General features: G+C 48.0%; 1 protein-coding gene across 2 annotated transcripts in view; it reads left to right on the forward strand.

Moving 5' to 3' along the window:
• Window positions 1-18,454, forward strand: part of LOC139375794 (guanine nucleotide-binding protein G(olf) subunit alpha) — a 129,010-nt gene that overhangs the window by 36,002 nt on the left and 74,554 nt on the right. For both annotated transcript variants that reach the window (XM_071117660.1, XM_071117661.1), the window contains exon 5: window positions 15,220-15,317. In XM_071117660.1, coding sequence (XP_070973761.1) covers window positions 15,220-15,317 — 98 coding nt within the window. The remainder of the gene's footprint in view (window positions 1-15,219; window positions 15,318-18,454) is intronic.

The raw sequence follows: 18,454 nt of genomic DNA on the forward strand, positions 1-18,454 counted from the left end.
TGGGGTGGCACTGGGAGGACCAGTGTTGGGGTGGGGTGGCACTGGGAGGATCAGTGGTGGGGTGGCACTGGGAGGATCACTGTTGTGGTAGGGTGGCACTGGGAGGATCACTGTTGTGGTGGGGTGGCACTGGGAGGATCGGGGGGGGGGGGTGGGGTGGCACTGGGAGGATCGGGGGGGGGGGTGGCACTGGGAGGATCAGTTTTGTGGTGGGGTGGCACTGGGAGGACCAGTGTTGTGGTGGGGTGGCACTGGGAGGACCAGTGTTGTGGTGGGGTGGCACTGGGAGGATCAATTTTGTGGTGGGGTGGCACTGGGAGGATCAGTTTTGTGCTGGGGTGGCACTGGGAGGATCAGTGGTGGGGTGGGGTGGCACTGGGAGGATCAGTGGTGGGGTGGGGTGGCACTGGGAGTTCCAGTTTTGTGGTGGGGTGGCACTGGGAGTTCCAGTTTTGTGGTGGGGTGGCACTGGGAGTTCCAGTTTTGTGGTGGGGTGGCACTGGGAGTTCCAGTTTTGTGGTGGGGTGGCGTGGCACTGGGAGTTCCAGTTTTGTGGTGGGGTGGCACTGGGAGTTCCAGTGTTGTGGTGGGGTGGCACTGGGAGGATCAATTTTGTGGTGGGGTGGCACTGGGAGGATCAGTTTTGTGCTGGGGTGGCACTGGGAGGATCAGTGGTGGGGTGGGGTGGCACTGGGAGGATCAGTGGTGGGGTGGGGTGGCACTGGGAGTTCCAGTTTTGTGGTGGGGTGGCACTGGGAGTTCCAGTTTTGTGGTGGGGTGGCACTGGGAGTTCCAGTTTTGTGGTGGGGTGGCACTGGGAGTTCCAGTTTTGTGGTGGGGTGGCGTGGCACTGGGAGTTCCAGTTTTGTGGTGGGGTGGCACTGGGAGTTCCAGTTTTGTGGTGGGGTGGCACTGGGAGTTCCAGTTTTGTGGTGGGGTGGCACTGGGAGGACCAGTGTTGTGGTGGGGTGGCACTGGGAGGACCAGTGTTGTGGTGGGGTGGCACTGGGAGGATCAATTTTGTGGTGGGGTGGCACTGGGAGGATCAGTTTTGTGCTGGGGTGGCACTGGGAGGATCAGTGGTGGGGTGGGGTGGCACTGGGAGGATCAGTGGTGGGGTGGGGTGGCACTGGGAGTTCCAGTTTTGGGGTGGGGTGGCACTGGGAGTTCCAGTTTTGTGGTGGGGTGGCACTGGGAGGACCAGTGGTGGGGTGGGGTGGCACTGGGAGGATCAGTGGTGGGGTGGGGTGGCACTGGGAGTTCCAGTTTTGGGGTGGAGTGGCACTGGGAGTTCCAGTTTTGTGGTGGGGTGGCACTGGGAGGACCAGTGGTGGGGTGGCACTGGGAGGACCAGTGGTGGGGTGGCACTGGGAGGACCAGTGGTGGGGTGGCACTGGGAGGACCAGTGGTGGGGTGGCACTGGGAGGACCAGTGTTGTGGGGTGGCACTGGGAGGACCAGTGTTGTGGGGTGGCACTGGGAGGACCAGTGTTGTGGGGTGGCACTGGGAGGACCAGTGTTGTGGTGGCACTGGGAGGACCAGTGTTGTGGTGGGGTGGCACTGGGAGGACCAGTGTTTTGGCACTGGGAGGATCAGTGTTGGGGTGGGGTGGCACTGGGAGGATCAGGGGTGGGGTTGGCACTGGGAGGATCAGTGTTGGGGTGGCACTGGGAGGATCAGTTGTGGGGTGGCACTGGGAAGATCAGTTGTGGGGTGGCACTGGGAGGATCAGTGTTGTGGTGGGGTGGCACTGGGAAGATCAGTGTTTTGGCACTGGGAGGATCAGTGTTGGGGTGGGGTGGCACTGGGAGGATCAGTGTTGGGGTGGGGTGGCACTGGGAGGATCAGGGGTGGGGTGGCACTGGGAGGATCAGTGTTGGGGTGGCACTGGGAGTATCAGTGGTGGGGTGGGGTGGCACTGGGAGGATCAGTGTTGTGGTGGGGTGGCACTGGGAGGACCAGTGTTGTGGTGGGGTGGCACTGGGAGGACCAGTGGGGTGGCACTGGGAGGATCAGTGTTGTGGTGGTGTGGCACTGGGAGGATCAGTGTTGTGGTGGTGTGGCACTGGGAGGACCAGTGTTGGGGTGGGGTGGCACTGGGAGGACCAGTGTTGTGGTGGGGTGGCACTGGGAGGACCAGTGTTGTGGTGGGGGGGCACTGGGAGGACCAGTGTTGTGGTGGGGTGGGGGGGCACTGGGAGGATCAGTGTTGTGGGGTGGCACTGGGAAGATCAGTGGTGGGGTGGGGTGGCACTGGGAGGATCAGTGTTGTGGTGGGGTGGCACTGGGAGGACCAGTGTTGTGGTGGGGTGGCGCTGGGAGGACCAGTGTTGTGGTGGTGTGGCACTGGGAGGATCAGTGGTGTGGTGGTGTGGCACTGGGAGAACCAGTGTTGGGGTGGTGTGGCACTGGGAGGACCAGTGTTGGGGTGGGGTGGCACTGGGAGGACCAGTGTTGGGGTGGGGTGGCACTGGGAGGACCAGTGTTGGGGTGGGGTGGCACTGGGAGGACCAGTGTTGGGGTGGGGTGGCACTGGGAGGACCAGTGTTGTGGTGGGGTGGCACTGGGAGGACCAGTGTTGTGGTGGGGGGGCACTGGGAGGATCAGTGTTGTGGTGGGGTGGCACTGGGAGGACCAGTGTTGGGGTGGCACTGGGAGGATCAGTGTTGGGGTGGGGTGGCACTGGGAGGATCAGTGTTGGGGTGGGGTGGCAATGGGAGGATCAGTGTTGTGGTGGTGTGGCACTGGGAGGATCAGTGGTGTGGTGGTGTGGCACTGGGAGAACCAGTGTTGGGGTGGTGTGGCACTGGGAGGACCAGTGTTGGGGTGGGGTGGCACTGGGAGGACCAGTGTTGGGGTGGGGTGGCACTGGGAGGACCAGTGTTGGGGTGGGGTGGCACTGGGAGGACCAGTGTTGGGGTGGGGTGGCACTGGGAGGACCAGTGTTGTGGTGGGGTGGCACTGGGAGGACCAGTGTTGTGGTGGGGGGGCACTGGGAGGATCAGTGTTGTGGTGGGGTGGCACTGGGAGGACCAGTGTTGGGGTGGCACTGGGAGGATCAGTGTTGGGGTGGGGTGGCACTGGGAGGATCAGTGTTGGGGTGGGGTGGCAATGGGAGGATCAGTGTTGGGGTGGGGTGGCACTGGGAGGATCAGTGTTGGGGTGGGGTGGCACTGGGAGGATCAGTGTTGTGGTGGGGTGACAAAATCACCAAAAGATAGGACATAAACACCACAAACAGCACAGGTTTATGTCCTAACAGCAGCAGAAACTACAGCTTCATGTCCTCCTTCACTGTCAAGCTTTATGAACAGGCAGTGGCTCGGGTGGTTGTTGTCCTTGATGATATTTTGGCCTTCCTGTGATTTCCTGTAGATCCTGCCACATACTTCTTGTGTCTGAGCCGTTGAATTGCGCCTCCATTTTGTCCCTATACCGGCATTTCTCTTGTTTGATTGCCTTGCGGAGGAAATAACTACACTGTTTATATTCAGCCATATCACCAGACCTGTTTCTATGGTTAAATGCGGTGGATCTAGCTTTCAGTTTTTCGCGAATGCCGCCATCCATCCACAGTTTCAGGTTAGGGTAGGTTTTAAAAGGCTCAAAAGCACATATGTCAGAGTCAAGGCCCGCGGGCCACATCCGGCCCGCAAGAAGGTTTTTTACGGCCCCTGGGATGATCTTGATTTATTATTAGAACCGGCCCGCAGCAAGCCGGCAGCCCGCAGATCTTTTACACGCACCAATACTACATTTCCCACAATGCAAAGGTGACGCACCGAGCAGTAGGCTGCTTCATTTCAATATTTATTGGCACAGCAGTCGTCAGCATCACAGTAAAATTAACTTTCAGATACCCATCAAAAATGGCAAAACGGAAGGTGGATACTGAGAACCGGGGGTTTCAAACAAGGTGGGAGTCGGAGTATATGTTCACGAAGGTAGCTGGAAAACCTGTGTGTCTTCTGTGTGGAGAAAGTGTGGCGGTACTGAAAGAGTATAATCTGAGACGACATTATGAAACGAAACACGCGGACACACACGCGGACGCAACTGTCAAGGCCAGTTTTATTTTGGCAGAAGAGATCGCTAAATCAGCCCGGCCATTTACGGAGGGGGATTTCATCAAAAACTGCATGATTAAAGTTTGTGACGAAGTTTGCCCAGAAAAAAGGCAACTCTTTTTAAATGTGAGTCTGAGCAGAAACACCATTGCCGAGAGAGTAGACCAGTTGTCCATCAATCTAAAAGAGCAGCTTGTGAAAAAGGGAAAAGATTTTATTGCATATTCCTTGGCTGTGGATGAGAGCACCGACATTTCTGACATTGCCCAGTTGTCAATTTTCATCCGCGGAGTGGACTCCAACCTAAGCGTGACAGAGGAGTTTTTGGCTTTACGTCCTATGCATGGCACAACTACGGGGCATGATTTGTATGAAGAGGTGTCAAGATGTGTAAATGAGATGGAGCTGCCTTGGGAAAAACTCGTGGGTTTGACAACCGACGGAGCACCTGCGATGTGTGGACACAGGAGCGGACTGGTGGCGAAGATACGGGAAAAGATGCAAGAGGAAAACGCGACAGGTGAGCTGACAGCTTATCATTGTATCATACACCAGGAAGCGTTGTGCGGTAAAGCCTTGAAAATGGAGCATGTAATGAGCATCATCACGCGCACAGTTAACTTTATCAGAGCCAAAGGTTTGAATCACCGCCAGTTCAAGGCATTTCTGACGGAGTTAGAAACGGAGCATGGTGATTTGCCTTATCACACAGAGGTGCGATGGCTAAGCCAGGGAAAGGTGCTTCAAAGATGTTTCGAGCTTCGTGAGGAGATTTGTCTGTTCTTGGACAGCAAAGGGAAAGACACAACACAACTCCGAGACGAAATGTTTCTGTGTGAAATGGCTTTTCTGTGTGACATTACGAGTCATCTGAATGCAATAAACTTGCAGCTGCAGGGTCGGGATCGTGTCATCTCTGATATGTACAGTACAGTGAAGGCATTTAAAACCAAACTGACTCTGTGGGAGACGCAGATGCGGAAAGAAAATTTGAGCCACTTTCCCAGCTGCCAGACCATGAAAGAGAAGCTCTCTACCAGTGCGTTCCCGAGCACACAGTTGGCTGATAAAATAGGTATGCTTGCCGCTGACTTTCGACGCCGATTTGCTGACTTTGAAGCACAAAAAAGCAGGTTGGAACTGCTCGGTAACCCATTTGCTGTTGACGTGGAAAGCTCACCACCAAACCTCCAAATGGAGTTGATTGACCTCCAATGCAATGATGCACTGAGGGCAAAATATGCGGCAGTGGGTGCTGCGGAGTTCGCCCGTTTCCTCCCCGGCACAATGCCCCAGCTGCGCATCCAGGCTGCTCAAACGTTGTCTATGTTTGGCAGCACATACCTGTGTGAACAACTGTTTTCTTTGATGAACCTGAACAAAACATCACACAGAAGTCGACTTACTGCTGAACACCTCCACTCAATTCTGAGGATTTCTTCAGCTCAGAGCCTTACCCCGAACATTGATGAACTTGTGGAAAAGATGGGACACCACCAAGTATCACCCTCAACCTCAAACAAGTGAACATTACTGTGCAATCACATATTTAGAGTTTTTACTCAGTTCAAGTTTAAAAGTTAAAATTTAATATTTGTTTTCACTGCATGTTACTTCTCCTTAAACAAAGTGTTGTTTTTGATTAATAGATTTTTGCACTTTATTTTTTTGTATTTCAATCCAATTATATTTTAAAAATATTTCAGTTGAGTGGATGATAGAAAATTGCTATTATTGTTTTTTCTTTGAAGTAAATTTAGCCCACTTTTGCTAAAATAGAAAATATAGTCTACTGATGGTGCCTTGAATACCGGTTTCTTTCATTTAATGTTCATGTTATGGGGATATTTATATAAAGGAAATTTGTCTTTTGTGTCTGTTGAAAATTAAAGATTACTGACAGAGCCATAAGAAAATATTGCTTTATTTATCTGATCATATTGTAATATATTTGTTAGGTTTTCAGTAGGTTCAATTAGGTTCACTAGACTATATGCGTCATTTAAAAATTTTTCAATGAACATTCGAACAGTCCGGCCCTCGTCTTGTAGCTGATTTTTTTATTTGGCCCTCCGTCCATTTGACTTTGACACCCCTGCTCAAAAGGCTCAGAATAATGTTTTGTCTGTTATTGAACCTTTTTTATTTAACCATGCCAAGTCAGTGGAGAACAAATTCTTATTTACATTGACGGCCTACTCCGGCCTTTCCAAACCCGGACGACGCTGAGGCCAAGTGTGCGCCGCCTTATGGGCCTCCCGATCACGGCCTGTTGTGATACAGACCGGAATCGAACCAGGGTCTGCAGTGACGCTTCTGGCACTGAGATGCAGTGCCGTAGACCGCCGCGCCACTCTGGAGCTAATGATCACATACCTGCGAATAAGTTTCACCCTCTCCAGTTTACTGAAAACAAACAGTTGCCCACGTTGCTCTACTTCCTCATTCATGGAGACTAGAGTGAACGTTCTCAAACAACGCCGTAGTGTCATCACACTCCGGTCCAGTAGGTGGCGGTAAATGCGTCCAATACGGCTATGCACACTGCAAGAAGAAAACCTTCTCAACCCAATCAAACGATACCAAGTTGACAGTTAACTGACCACCAAAGGCCCGATTTCCACAGTTCGTCACAGCATAAAGGCTTGTGTGGAGGACCGTTGAAAATAAGACATCATTCCAGAGAAGACGGAACCCCTTTTCTTTTAAATAGTCATTTAGTTCACCCTGTCCAGATACAAGTTACCACAGAGATCACACATCCATATAGACAGAATCAGAGTTCTCCTCAGAGAACATGTTACCAGAGATCATACATCCATATAGACAACATCAGAGTTCTCCTCAGAGAACATGTTACCAGAGATCACACATCCATATAGACAGCGTCAGAGTTCTCCTCAGAGAACATGTTACCAGAGATCACACATCCATATAGACAGCGTCAGAGTTCTCCTCAGAGAACATGTTACCAGAGATCACACATCCATATAGACAGCGTCAGGGTTCTCCTCAGAGAACATGTTACCAGAGATCACACATCCATATAGACAGCGTCAGAGTTCTCCTCAGAGAACATGTTACCAGAGATCACACATCCATATAGACAGCATCAGAGTTCTCCTCAGAGAACATGTTACCAGAGATCACACATCCATATAGACAGCGTCAGAGTTCTCCTCAGAGAACATGTTACCAGAGATCACACATCCATATAGACAGAATCAGAGTTCTCCTCAGAGAACATGTTACCAGAGATCACACATCCATATAGACAGCGTCAGAGTTCTCCTCAGAGAACATGTTACCAGAGATCACACATCCATATAGACAGCATCAGAGTTCTCTTCAGAGAACATGTCTGATAACAGACATGGATAATATAGCGATTATTCTGTCACAATAGTCAGTCCTCTGGATACTGTAACAGAGATACATTTTGGCCCGTCAGAGATGAAAGGTCCCTTTGTGCTTTCCTTGTGTTCCTGGACAATTTGCCATGCAGCTCCAGGTGACGGAGAGCACATCAATTAGGGCTGAGCAAGATAACCAATGGCAGCAAACAAGTTTGTCTAGCTAGAGCGAGTCGGTTTATCTACTTTCTCTCTCTACCTCTTGTGCCACACCCAAACAAACGGGTTACACACGTCGTCCCCTGCTCCTCTCCGCCCGCCCCGACTCCCAGAGCTCCGCTGATGTTATTTTTGGTTGCATCCAAAATCGTATTTAAACTAATTGAATGTTAGCTCGTTGAAATGGCCATGGTTTTATGCTACGTAGCCACTTTAGCAGATTTTTAGCAATTTTTAAAACGGTCAATCGCTTAATATTTTAAGTCGTCTCCAAATAAAATTTGTGACAGTTATGACTCGGTTATAAAACAGCCGTCTAGGTCGTTCCTTCCTCGTATTAGCTTTTTATTCAGGCCCACATACAAGGCTTTCAGAAAATATTTACACCCCTTTTCCACATGTTGTGTAACAAAGTGGGATTAAAATGGATTTAATTGTCTTTTTTGTTTTTGTTTTTGTCAAACGATCAACAACAAAATACAGTGGGGCGAAAAAGTATTTAGTCAGCCACCAATTGAGCAAGTTCTCCCACTTAAAAAGATGAGAGAGGCCTGTAATTTTCATCATAGGTACACTTCAACTATGACAGACAAAGTAAGAAAAAAAAATCCAGAAAATCACATTGTAGGATTTTTAATGAATTTATTTGCAAATTATGGTGGAAAATAAGTTTTAAAAAACTGATTTTCTGGATTTTTTTTCTCATTTTGTCTGTCATAGTTGAAGTGTACCTATGATGAAAACTACAGGCCTCATCTATTTAAGTGGGAGAACTTGCACAATTGGTGGCTGACTAAATACTTTTTTGCCCCACTGTACTTTGACAAAGTGAAAATAAATTCAAACATTTTTGTAAAAAATTAAATAATAATAATTTTATATTAAACCCCCTGAGTCAATACATTTTTAGAATCACCTTTCTGAGTAAGTCTCTTAAGAGCGTTCCACACCTGGATTGTGTAACATTTGCCTTTTAAAAAAAATACTTTTCAAAATTCTTCAAGCTCTTTCAAATGCTTTGTTGATCGTTGCTTGACAACCATTTTCAGGTCTTGCAGTTGATTTTCAAGTGGATTTAAGTCAAAACTATAACTCGACCACTGTCTTCTTGGCAAGCAACTTGATTTGGCCTTGTGTTTTATGTCGTCGTCTAGCTGAAAGGTGAATTCGACTCCTGGACTCTGGTGGAAAGCGGACTCGACCAGGTTTTCTAGGATTTTTGCCTGTGCAAAACCTGAACCTTTTAAGGGCGGGAGGTTACGCGACTCGAGTCATGTGACATTAAATCTGACTAGTCGAAGTGTTGTCTTCTCTTCCTTAGGTTGTTTTTCTTTCAATTGCTATGTTTGAGTTGTCTTGTGAACAAAACAACGTAAACAGCCAATAAACACAAAGGCTGTGTCTCACTTCAGTAGACCAGCTTGTGTGCCTGTGAGCAGTGCTTCTAAAAACACATCTTTCCCTCTACTCTCTCTCGCCTCTTCAGGTGCCCCCAGCCAGGGAGTGTAGCAGCGTGACGTGGAAAAGGCTATACAGGATTCCTAGTTCTTTGACTTTGTGAGATTCATTTATCAGCTATGAAACAAAATGGCAGAAATACTTTGAAAACAGCGTTTTATATTAAAGTAAATGTGAACTTGCTTAATTTGTGCTTATTTTTGATTTAACTAGGCAAGTCAGTTAAGAACAAATTCTTATTTACAATGACGGTCTATCAAAAGGCAAAAGACCTCCTGTGGGGACGAGGGCCTGGGATTATAAATACATTAAATAAAAATATAGGACAAAACACACACAAATATAGGACAAAACACACACAAATATAGAACAAAACACACACAAATATAGGACAAAACACACACAAATATAGAACAAAACACACACAAATATAGAACAAAACACACATCAATATAGAACAAAACACACATCAATATAGAACAAAACACACATCAATATAGAACAAAACACACATCAATATAGAACAAAACACACATCACGAGAGAGAGACAACACTACATAAAGAGAGACCTAAGACAACAACATAGCATGGTAGCAGCACATGACAACACAGCATGGCAGCAACACATGACAACACAGCATGGCAGCAACACATGACAACACAGCATGGCAGCAACACATGACGACACAGCATGGCAGCAACACATGACGACACAGCATGGCAGCAGCACATGACGACACAGCATGGCAGCAGCACATGACGACACAGCATGGCAGCAGCACATGACGACACAGCATGGCAGCAGCACATGACGACACAGCATGGCAGCAGCACATGACGACACAGCATGGCAGCAGCACATGACGACACAGCACGGTAGCAACACAACATGACGACACAGCACGGTAGCAACACAACATGACAGCACAGCACAGTAGCAACACAACATGACAACACAGCACGGTAGCATCACAACATGACAACACAGCACAGTAGCAACACAACATGACAACACAGCACGGTAGCAACACAACATGACAACACAGCATGGTAGCAACATGACAACACAGCATAGTAGCAACACAACATGACAGCACGACACGGTAGCAACACAACATGACAGCACAGCACGGTAGCAACACAACATGACAACACAGCACGGTAGCATCACAACATGACAACACAGCATAGTAGCAACACAACATGACAACACAGCATGGTAGCAACACAACATGACAACACAGCATAGTAGCAACACAACATGAAAAAACAGCATGGTAGCAACACAACATGACAACACAGCATGGTAGCAACACAACATGACAACACAGCATGGTAGCATCACAACATGACAACACAGCATGGTAGCAACACAACATGACAACACAGCATGGTAGCAACACAACATGACAACACAGCATGGTAGCCACACAACATGACAACACATCATGGTAGCAACATGACAACACAGTATGTAGCAACACAACATGACAACACAGCACGGTAGCAACACAACATGACAACACAGCACGGTAGCAACACAACATGACAACACAGCACGGTAGCATCACAACATGACAACACAGCATAGTAGCAACACAACATGACAACACAGCATGGTAGCAACACAACATGACAACACAGCATGGTAGCAACATGACAACACAGCATAGTAGCAACACAACATGACAGCACAGCACGGTAGCAACACAACATGACAGCACAGCACGGTAGCAACACAACATGACAACACAGCACGGTAGCATCACAACATGACAACACAGCATAGTAGCAACACAACATGACAACACAGCATGGTAGCAACACAACATGACAACACAGCATAGTAGCAACACAACATGAAAAAACAGCATGGTAGCAACACAACATGACAACACAGCATGGTAGCAACACAACATGACAACACAGCATGGTAGCATCACAACATGACAACACAGCATGGTAGCAACACAACATGACAACACAGCATGGTAGCAACACAACATGACAACACAGCATGGTAGCCACACAACATGACAACACATCATGGTAGCAACATGACAACACAGCATAGTAGCAACACAACATGACAACACAGCACGGTAGCAACACAACATGACAACACAGCACGGTAGCAACACAACATGACAACACAGCACGGTAGCATCACAACATGACAACACAGCATAGTAGCAACACAACATGACAACACAGCATGGTAGCAACACAACATGACAACACAGCATAGTAGCAACACAACATGAAAAAACAGCATGGTAGCAACACAACATGACAACACAGCATGGTAGCAACACAACATGACAACACAGCATGGTAGCAACACAACATGACAACACAGCATGGTAGCAACACAACATGACAACACAGCATAGTAGCAACACAACATGACAACACAGCATGGTAGCCACACAACATGACAACACATCATGGTAGCAACATGACAACACAGCATGGTAGCAACACAACATGACAACACAGCATAGTAGCAACACAACATGACAACACAGCATAGTAGCAACACAACATGACAACACAACATGACAACACAGCATAGTAGCAACACAACATGACAACACAGCATAGTAGCAACACAACATGACAGCACAGCATGGTAGAAACACAACATGGTAGCAGCACAACATGACAACACATTATGGTAGCAACACAACATGACAACACAGCATAGTAGCAACACAACATGACAACACAGCATGGTAGCAACACAACATGGTAGCAGCACAACATGACAACACAGCACAGTAGAAACACAACATGACAACACAGCATGGTAGCAACACAACATGACAACACAGCATGGAAGCAACACAACATGACAACACAGCATAGTAGCAACACAACATGACAACACAGCATAGTAGCAACACAACATGACAACACAGCATAGTAGCAACACAACATGACAACACAGCATAGTAGCAACACAACATGACAACACAGCATGGTAGCAACACATGACAACACAGCATGGTAGCAACACAACATGGTAGCAGCACAACATGACAACACAGCACAGTAGCAACACAACATGACAACACAGCATGGTAGCAGCACAACATGACAACACAGCATAGTAGCAACACAACATGACAACACAGCGTGGTAGCAACACAACATGGTAGCAGCACAACATGACAACACAGCACGGTAGCAGCACAACATGACAACACAGCACAGTAGCAACACATGACAACACAGCATGGTAGCAACACATGACAACACAACATGGTAGCAACACCATGACAACACAACATGGTAGTACAACATTATTGGGCACAGACAACAGCACAAAGGGTATTAACACATGTGAGTGAAATGCTCACACTGTGGAGCCCTGACCACCCGCCAACATGGCTGCTGAAATACACATTTGTCAGGTGATACTTTTTTATCTAACTGTGTTCTGATTGTAAGGGGTTCCCTGATGAATTTACGAACACAAAAGGGGTCCTTGGTCCCAGAAAGTTTGACGACCCCTGACCTATGCTTTCTCCAAGGGGAAGTCACCCGAACTGCAGGTTAATGTTTATTGTCATGAGTTTTGTTCCTGGAGGCAGAAGTGAGCGATAGATGGGCCAGCTGCAAAGTTACATTGGCTATATCTTAAAAATGTATAAGCTTTTTCTGTCATAATTTAAGATTAGCAGTGTGGTTAAGGTTAGATTTTTTTTTTATGGCTTTAGTGAAGTGTGTGTGTGTGTGTGTGTGTGTGTGTGTGTGTGTGTGTGTGTGTGTGTGTGTGTGTGTGTGTGTGTGTGTGAGAGCAGCAGTTCTTTAAGGCACTGTAACAGTACATGTATTCAGCAGCCTGCCGTCACACGGCTCTGTGGAAAGAGCCCCCAGGAGTCATCTCTCTCTTTCCCCCCCAAACCAAGGTGTTCTCTGGGCTGAGGTTGGAGACACGGTACTGTAGGGGAGGCTGGGGTTGGAGACACGGTACTGTAGAGGAGGCTGGGGTTGGAGACGCGGTACTGTAGGGGAGGCTGGGGTTGGAGACAGGGTACTGTAGAGGAGGCTGGGGTTGGAGACACGGTACTGTAGAGGAGGCTGGGGTTGGAGACGCGGTACTGTAGGGGAGGCTGGGGTTGGAGGTACTGTAGGGGAGGCTGGGGTTGGAGGTACTGTAGGGGAGGCTGGGGTTGGAGATACGGTACTGTAGGGGAGGCTGGGGTTGGAGACAGGGTACTGTAGAGGAGGCTGGGGTTGGAGACACGGTACTGTAGAGGAGGCTGGGGTTGGAGACGCGGTACTGTAGGGGAGGCTGGGGTTGGAGGTACTGTAGGGGAGGCTGGGGTTGGAGGTACTGTCGGGGAGGCTTGGGTTGGAGGTACTGTAGGGGAGGCTGGGGTTGGAGGTACTGTAGGGGAGGCTGGGGTTGGAGGTACTGTAGGGGAGGCTGGGGTTGGAGACACGGTACTGTAGGGGAAGCTGGGGTTGGAGGTACTGTAGGGGAGGCTGGGGTTGGAGACACGGTACTGTAGAGGAGGCTTGGGTTGGAGACACGGTACTGTAGAGGAGGCTTGGGTTGGAGACACGGTACTGTAGGGGAGGCTGGGGTTGGAGACACGGTACTGTAGGGGAGGCTGGGGTTGGAGACAGGGTACTGTAGAGGAGGCTGGGGTTGGAGACACGGTACTGTAGAGGAGGCTGGGGTTGGAGACGCGGTACTGTAGGGGAGGCTGGGGTTGGAGGTACTGTAGGGGAGGCTGGGGTTGGAGGTACTGTCGGGGAGGCTGGGGTTGGAGGTACTGTAGGGGAGGCTGGGGTTGGAGGTACTGTAGGGGAGGCTGGGGTTGGAGGTACTGTAGGGGAGGCTGGGGTTGGAGACACGGTACTGTAGGGGAGGCTGGGGTTGGAGGTACTGTAGGGGAGGCTGGGGTTGGAGACACGGTACTGTAGAGGAGGCTTGGGTTGGAGACACGGTACTGTAGAGGAGGCTTGGGTTGGAGACACGGTACTGTAGGGGAGGCTGGGGTTGGAGACACGGTACTGTAGAGGAGGCTGGGGTTGGAGACGCGGTACTGTAGGGGAGGCTGGGGTTGGAGACGCGGTACTGTAGGGGAGGCTGGGGTTGGAGACGCGGTACTGTAGGGGAGGCTGGGGTTGGAGACGCGGTACTGTAGGGGAGGCTGGGGTTGGAGACGCGGTACTGTAGGGGAGGCTGGGGTTGGAGACACGGTACTGTAGGGGAGGCTGGGGTTGGAGACACGGTACTGTAGGGGAGGCTGGGGTTGGAGACTGTAGTTAATGTGTATATTTTGTCAGTAAAAAAGCAAGTGCCATTTTAAAATTACTTTATTGACACTGTAGTATCCACTGGTTCTATTATAACGTAGCATAGCCTTGTTGTTGTGTAAATTTAGCAGACAAGAGAGACTTATTTCCTGAGCCCTTGTCACAATCAAGACACATTTTATAGAAGGAAAAAAACTCTATCACAGAATAAATTGGAACAGAATATTTTTCCAAATGTAGCTACAGTATCTACAGATTTCTAGAATGTTCAACAGTATGAATGTGTGGTATTCAAAGTGGGGTGAATCAAGGGTTAAGACTACAGTTTTTATTTTATGGTACAATAATACAAACGTTATTCATAAATAATTAGAACAATTATAATTTTATTGACTAAATGTGTGTATTGGTTCTCTTAATTTTGATAAGAGAGATGAAAGTGTAATTCATTTGAAGTTATTTGTTAATGTGAAAATAATATTTTTTTACAATTTTATTTATTTATATATATATATATATATATATATATATTTTTTTTAAGATTGTGTCATTTATATTTGGGGTGGAGTTACTTGAATTTTGGATGGTAAAAATGGGGTCCCCGTTGAAAAAGTTGCCTGTCACTGTCTGTACAGACTGTATTATACAGTGGTGGGCTTCATGCAGGTTGTGAAGTTTGAATGGCTCTGTTTTAAATAAGCTTGTTGTCACTAAACGTGTGTGTGTGTTTGTGTGTGTTTGCCCTTCATAACCACCTGTAGCTTATGGTAATACAATGTCATTGATGGATTGTTTGTGATGTCTGGTCATCTCCTCACCTCCTTCCTTCTCTCTGCTCTCTGTCCAGGAGTTCTTTGATCATGCCAAGAAGCTGTGGGATGACGAGGGAGTGAAGGCGTGCTTCGAGAGATCCAACGAGTACCAGCTCATCGACTGTGCACAATAGTAAGTTCTGTCTCCATCACAAAGCATTGTTGGTTTGGTTGGTTGTGGGAGCTCCTAAAGATAAGCCTAGCCATCAGTTGGTTGTGGGAGCTCCTAAAGATAAGCTTAGCCATCAGTTGGTTGTGGGAGCTCCTAAAGATAAGCCTAGCTTATCAGTTGGTTGTGGGAGGTCCTAAAGATAAGCCTAGCTTATCAGTTGGTTGTGGGAGCTCCTAAAGATAAGCCTAGCTTTTCAGCTGGTTGTGGGAGCTCCTAAAGATAAGCCTAGCTTATCAGTTGGTTGTGGGAGCTCCTAAAGATAAGCCTAGCTTATCAGCTGGTTGTGGGAGCTCCTAAAGATAACCGTCTGCATGTGTGATGTGTGGCGCTTGGGGATGTGATATGGTGATGGGAGTTGATTCTGTGAGTCATGTTACTACAACGGTTAGTCTGCTGTCACTTCTTTAGCTTTGCCTTTGCAGGTCATGTCCTTTCTGGGCAGTGTTGACGGCTTCACAGATTGTAACCATGATGTGAATATCTGATACAGATGCATGTTTGTCTTAAACAGAGCCCTTTGGGCCCTGGTCTATAGTAGTGACCTATATAGGGAATAGGGCCCTGGTCTATAGTAGTGCACTATATAGGGAATAGGGCTCTGGTCTAAATTAGTGCACTATATAGGGAATAGGGCTCTGGTCTATAGTAGTGCACTATATAGGGAATAGGGCTCTGGTCTATAGTAGTGACCTATATAGGGAATAGGGCCCTGGTCTATAGTAGTGCACTATATAGGGAATAGGGCTCTGGTCTATTGTAGTGTACTGTATAGGGAATAGGGCTCTGGTCTATAGTAGTGACCTATATAGTGAATAGGGCTCTGGTCTATAGTAGTGACCTATATAGGGAATAGGGCTCTGGTCTATAGTAGTGACCTATATAGGGAATAGGGCTCTGGTCTATAGTAGTGCATTATATAGGGAATAGGGCTCTGGTCTATAGTAGTGACCTATATAGTGAATAGGGCTCTGGTCTATAGTAGTGCACTATATAGGGAATAGGTCTCTGGTCTATAGCAGTGCACTATATAGGGAATAGGGCTCTGGTCTATAGCAGTGCACTATATAGGGAATAGGGCTCTGGTCTAAAGTAGTGCACTATATAGGGAATAGGTTGGCATAGGGCTCTGGTCTAAAGTAGTGCACTATATAGGAAATAGGGTGTCAAACTAGTCAGTCATATGTGTCTCTGTGACTTCCTGAGTATAAAATGTAATAAAACGTGTACGCCTACTTTACGGTAGTGGCAGGTAGGGTTGTACTGTAGGGTTGTACTGTAGGGTTGTACGGTGGGGTTGCACTGTGGGGTTGCACTGTAGGGTTGTAGGGTTGCACTGTGGGGTTGTACTGTGGGGTTGTACTGTGGGGTTGCACTGTGGGGTTGTACTGTAGGGTTGTACTGTGGGGTTGTACTGTACCGCTGTAGTTGAGGCCTCGTTTCCAATCTACAGGCCAGTTTAAAGAATTTAAGATTGACTCACTGCTTGCTCTGCTGTTCTACCCTTTTCCTTTCTGGCGCTCGGTGGAGAGCTGACTAAACATCACCACAATGATGGACTACAGAATTTGTACGATATACTTTACTGTGCATTTACACAAACAACAATACACTGATATGTTAATTCAGAGTGTGAATACATAAAAATGCCAAGGCCTCACGCTGTCACTCAGAAACGTATTCCAGTGCCTGCTGCCAGCTGAACATCAAATCAAATTGTATTTGTCACATGCGACGAATACAACAGGTGTAGTAGACCTGACAGTGAAATGCTGAATGCAACAGGTGTAGTAGACCTGACAGTGAAATGCTGAATGCGACAGGTGTAGTAGACCTTACAGTGAAATGCTGAATACAACAGGTGTAGTAGACCTCACAGTGAAATGCTGAATACAACAGGTGTAGTAGACCTGACAGTGAAATACTGAATACAACAGGTGTAGTAGACCTTACAGAGTCAATGTGGAGGCTATATACAGGGGGTACCGGTACAGAGTTGATGTGGACGCTATATACAGGGGGTACCGGTACAGAGTCAATGTGGAGACTATATACAGGGGGTACCGGTACAGAGTCAATGTGGAGGCTATATACAGGGGGTACCGGTACAGAGTCAATGTGGAGGCTATATACAGGGGGTACCAGTACAGAGTCAATGTGGAGGCTATATACAGGGGGTACCGGTACAGAGTCGATGTGGAGACTATATACCGGGGGTACCGGTACAGAGTTAATGTTGGAGACTATATACAGGGGGTACTGGTACAGAGTCAATGTGGAGGCTATATACAGGGGGTACCGGTACAGAGTCAATGTGGAGGCTATATACAGGGGGTACCGGTACAGAGTCAATGTGGAGGCTATATACAGGGGGTACCGGTACAGAGTTGATGTGGAGGCTATATACAGGGGGTACCGGTACAGAGTTGATGTGGAGGCTATATACAGGGGGGTACTGAGTCAATGTGGAGGCTATATACAGGGGGTACCGGTACAGAGTCAATGTGGAGGCTATATACAGGGGGTACCGGTACAGAGTTGATGTGGACGCTATATACAGGGGGTACCGGTACAGAGTCAATGTGGACGCTATATACAGGGGGTACCGGTACAGAGTCAATGTGGAGACTATATACAGGGGGTACCGGTACAGAGTCAATGTGGAGGCTATATACAGGGGGTACCGGTACAGAGTCAATGTGGAGGCTATATACAGGGGGTACCGGTACAGAGTCAATGTGGAGACTATATACAGGGGGTACCGGTACAGAGTTAATGTTGGAGACTATATACAGGGGATACCGGTACAGAGTCAATGTGGAGGCTATATACAGGGGGTACCGGTACAGAGTCAATGTGGAGGCTATATACAGGGGGTACCGGTACAGAGTCAATGTGGAGGCTATATACAGGGGGTACCAGTACAGAGTTAATGTTGGAGACTATATACAGGGGATACCGGTACAGAGTCAATGTGGAGGCTATATACAGGGGGTACCGGTACAGAGTCAATGTGGAGGCTATATACAGGGGGTACCGGTACAGAGTCAATGTGGAGACTATATACCGGGGGTACCGGTACAGAGTTAATGTTGGAGACT

The sequence above is a fragment of the Oncorhynchus clarkii genome, chromosome 20 (genome assembly GCF_045791955.1).
Source record: "Oncorhynchus clarkii lewisi isolate Uvic-CL-2024 chromosome 20, UVic_Ocla_1.0, whole genome shotgun sequence".
Lineage (NCBI taxonomy): Eukaryota > Metazoa > Chordata > Actinopteri > Salmoniformes > Salmonidae > Oncorhynchus > Oncorhynchus clarkii.